This window comes from Pinus tabuliformis, chromosome 3_2 (assembly GCF_031772625.1).
Source record: "Pinus tabuliformis cultivar Carrire ecotype Pingquan chromosome 3_2, CPIR1, whole genome shotgun sequence".
Taxonomy (NCBI): Eukaryota; Viridiplantae; Streptophyta; class Pinopsida; order Pinales; family Pinaceae; genus Pinus; species Pinus tabuliformis.
This window is the reverse complement of record NC_142302.1, coordinates 1,006,929,191-1,006,933,075: the sequence shown is the minus strand read 5'-3', so window position 1 is coordinate 1,006,933,075 and position 3,885 is coordinate 1,006,929,191. Positions and strand designations below refer to the sequence as shown.

The window sequence follows — 3,885 nt, the reverse complement described above, 5'->3', positions numbered from 1 at the left end:
GAATGTTAAATTTGGATAAATATTTATAAATATAGCCTTACATGTTTATGGTAATAACATGGTGAATCATCAATTCTATGCTGCTTATTGTTTCTCAAATAATTTTTTTTTTAATAATTGATTAATACGTTTGTTATATTTTAAAGTAAATAAATACAAAATATGTTCTATGTTTTTTTTTTTTAATTATTTTATGTTAAAAATATTGTGATATATCTAATAATTATAATAGTAGTGCACAAAGTCAATTTCATTTTATAAAAAACAATCCTAATTATTTTAACATTAAACAAATAATAAATTTTATTTTATTTTTTTATATATTTGAATTTAAATCCAAAAATATTTTTAATATAACAATTTTATTTAAACAAAATCGAATTTAAATCTAAAAATATTTTAAATATGACAATTTTATTTAAACAAAGATATGTCGCATTAATAGAAATAATAGTTAAAGAGTTGTATTTTTATTTTTTGAGAAAATAATATTAAATTATTTTTATATATTATGAATTTAAATTCAAAAATATTTTCAATATAATAATGTTATTTAAACATATTTCATAATTTTTTAAAGGTAATATCTATGTTAATTGATTCAAAATTAATTAAATGGGATAAAAATACGAATAAGAGATATAAATAAACTTAAGGTTAATTTAAAAATACAATCATAGATAATGATTATATTAAACATTTTATAGGGGAAAAGATCATACATCATAAATATCATTTAGTATTTACATGGCAATTTAATTCACTACATAATAGAGCCAACAACTATTGTTTGGATCTCTATGTGGGGAATCGATACAATCCATAAAAGGGACGTGGTGTGTTAGGAGGTAGACCCAACACCCATAGTTTGGCTCTCTTGCAAAAGATGAACACACCAACTACTCCCCAAATTCCAATTCCAAATCCAATTCCCAATGCCATTAATGACATCTTGTCATCTAGATGCTCCAGCCATCCCACTTTAATATGGGCACTGCTACTATTATTCTGAGCTTCTGTCCCTGGGTTTTCCTTTCCATTACATGAATCTAAAGGACACCCATGTAAGCATTTATTCCTTTGAAATGATGTTGCACTGAATGTGGAAAATTGTGTTCCTTTAGGGATTGGCCCACAAAGGTTATTAGATGAAACATCGAGAACAGCCAAACTATATAGTTTAGAGAGCTCTTGAGGAATCTGTCCACTGAGATTATTCTTGCTCAAATCTAACTGCTCCAGAGTAGATATGTTACTGAGAGATGATGGGATTGGCCCTTCCAACTGGTTGCCAGACAAATTTAGCAATCGCAAGCCACTCAAAGTTCCTATGCTTGGAGGTATTTGTCCAATAAGATTATTGTTGGACAAATCAAATATAGTGTTTTTATCTGACAAGTATGATAGAGTATATTCAATTCGTTTTATGTCAAGTGGCATTTCTTCATATTCACGACTATCAAGTATTGAATTATTGTTTACAAACCCTGCAAGTCTTTCAAAATGTAATGGCATTCTTCCAGTGAAATTATTATTGGATAAATCCAAGATAGACAATTGTGTGAAATTTGTTACCCATTCAGGAATGTCACCATGGAAATTATTGTACCCAAAGTTTAAAAATTTCAGGTCAACAAAAAAGGTGAAGTAAGAAGGAAGTTTTCCTATCAAATTATTTCTCCTCAAATCCAATAACTCAAGCTGAGTGCAGTTAGACAAAGATATTGGAAGAGTCCCAGAGAAATTATTAGTATGAGCAGAAAAATATGATAAGTAGATGAATTTGCCAATAAATTTAGGAATTGATCCTTGAAAATTATTCTTTGACAAATCTAAATATGCAAGGGAAACTAAACCCCTAAAACTATTAGGTATAATACCAAAAAGATTATTATTATATATGTCTAAATACTGTAAAGCATTTAGTTTGCCTATGCTAGGTGGAAGAGGTCCAATTAAATGGTTGTTTGATAAGGAAAGATCCCGCAATGACATATTGGCGTCGGGAATACTCGGAATGGTGCCTATAAGGTCATTATTGTGTAGGGACAAGGAACGTAGCAGAGAACAATTGAATAGCGTGGGAGGGATGTTGCCACTTAAATGGTTGTTTGATAAAGAAAGCCACTGCAATGACATATTGGCGTCGGGAATACTCGGAATGGTGCCTATAAGGTCATTATTCTCTAGGTACAATTCAGATAGCGGAGAACAATTGAATAGCGTGGGAGGGATGTTGCCACTAAGTGAGTTGTTGGATAAATCAATAAATGATATGTTTTTCATCAAACCGATCCCTGAAGGGATTGGACCACTCAATTTGTTTCCCGTACCTGATAACATTTGGAGTGAAGTGGAATTGCTAATCCAAGCTGGAATGCTTCCACTTATACTATTGTCATCGAACCTGAGAGATTGCAACCTGACCAGGCGACCGAATTCCCATGGGATTGGACCACTCAAATTGTTGCTGCTAATATCTAAGGTCCGCAACAGAGAGAGGTTGCCAATAGACGGTAGAATTCTTCCACTGAAATCATTGTCGGAAAGATCTAAAGTCCGCAACAGAGAGAAGTTGCCAATAAACGGTGGAATTCTTCCACTGAAATCATTCAAGGAAAGATCTAAAGTCCGCAACAGAGAGAGGTTGCCAATAGACGGTAGAATTCTTCCACTGAAATCATTGTCGGAAAGATCTAAAGTCCGCAACAGAGAGAAGTTGCCAATAAACGGTGGAATTCTTCCACTGAAATCATTCAAGGAAAGATCTAAAGTCCGCAACAGAGAGAGGTTGCCAATAGACGGTGGAATTCTTCCACTGAAATCATTCCAGGAAAGATCTAAAGTCCGCAACAGAGAGAGGTTGCCAATAGACGGTGGAATTCTTCCACTGAAATCATTCAAGGAAAGATCTAAAGTCCGCAACAGAGAGAGGTTGCCAATAGACGGTGGAATTCTTCCACTGAAATCATTCCAGGAAAGATCTAAAATCCGCAACAGAGAGAGGTTGCCGGTAGACGGGGATAGCGTACCATTCAACCAGCACAGAGAGAGTGAAATTCCAACTACTCGTTTCGTGTTTGGTCTGCACGAAATTCCGTTCCAGCGGCAGACGTTATGTGAGTTATGGGCCGTCCAGTTGGAAAGCGATCCTTGTGGATCTGATATGATGCCCATTTTGAAGCTCAGAAGCGCCTCCACGTCCCTTTTATGGCCATACTGATCGGCCATGGGGGAAGAGGGTTCCCCCGTCGTATGAGCTTGAGTATGAGTATGGTAATGAAGAAAGCACACAAACATGGTGATGAGCAGAACAATAGATTTATGATCCATTTCTCTCTCTCTCCAACTTCTTTCAAAGCCAAAGGCTGTGAGTGTTGTTGTGAATCACCATCTATTTATAATCACTGCAGATGCAATGAGAAAATTCAGAGAAAAGAGAAAATGGCTGTGTAGTCAAGCCGGTGAAGAAAGTGGTGGAAAATGTTATTTGGAATTGGAATTTTGTGTGATGCACATAAATGCAATTCTACATGCTCAGAGAAGCAATGGAGAAATGGACGGTTGATTTGGGAAAATAAAAAAAATTGTTGCACCGGAAAAATGGGCCTATTGATCTTGACTCGGAAAAAGGAGAATGGAGACCTAAAAATCTTCCAGATATCAATGGAAATTTAATAGAATTTGCCATTAAGGAATAGATGTGGAGAATGGAGACCAAAAATAATTCTCGACCCAGAATAAGGGAAAATCGTGCGAACTTCATTGAAATTTTGTAAAAAAAAAACAAATCAGAGAAAAATGGGCCTATTGATCTTGAGTCGGAAAAAGGAGAATGGAGACCGAAAAATCTTCCAGATATTGATTGAAATTTAACCGTGTGGA

General features: G+C 34.7%; 1 protein-coding gene across 1 annotated transcript; it reads right to left on the bottom strand.

Annotated features, from left to right (window-relative positions):
* Window positions 1–719: 719 nt before the first annotated feature.
* LOC149184007 (uncharacterized) lies at window positions 720–3,493 on the bottom strand. Its single transcript, XM_089418822.1, has one exon. It carries the CDS (start codon window positions 3,331–3,333, stop codon window positions 799–801), a length of 2,535 nt encoding a protein of 844 aa, XP_089274948.1. The 5' UTR covers window positions 3,334–3,493; the 3' UTR covers window positions 720–798.
* Between the last annotated feature and the right edge of the window lie 392 nt (window positions 3,494–3,885).

Coding starts and splice junctions, on each gene's coding strand:
- LOC149184007 (XM_089418822.1), bottom strand. CDS start 3,333: ATGGATCATAAATCTATTGTTCTGCTCATCACCATGTTTGTGTGCTTT.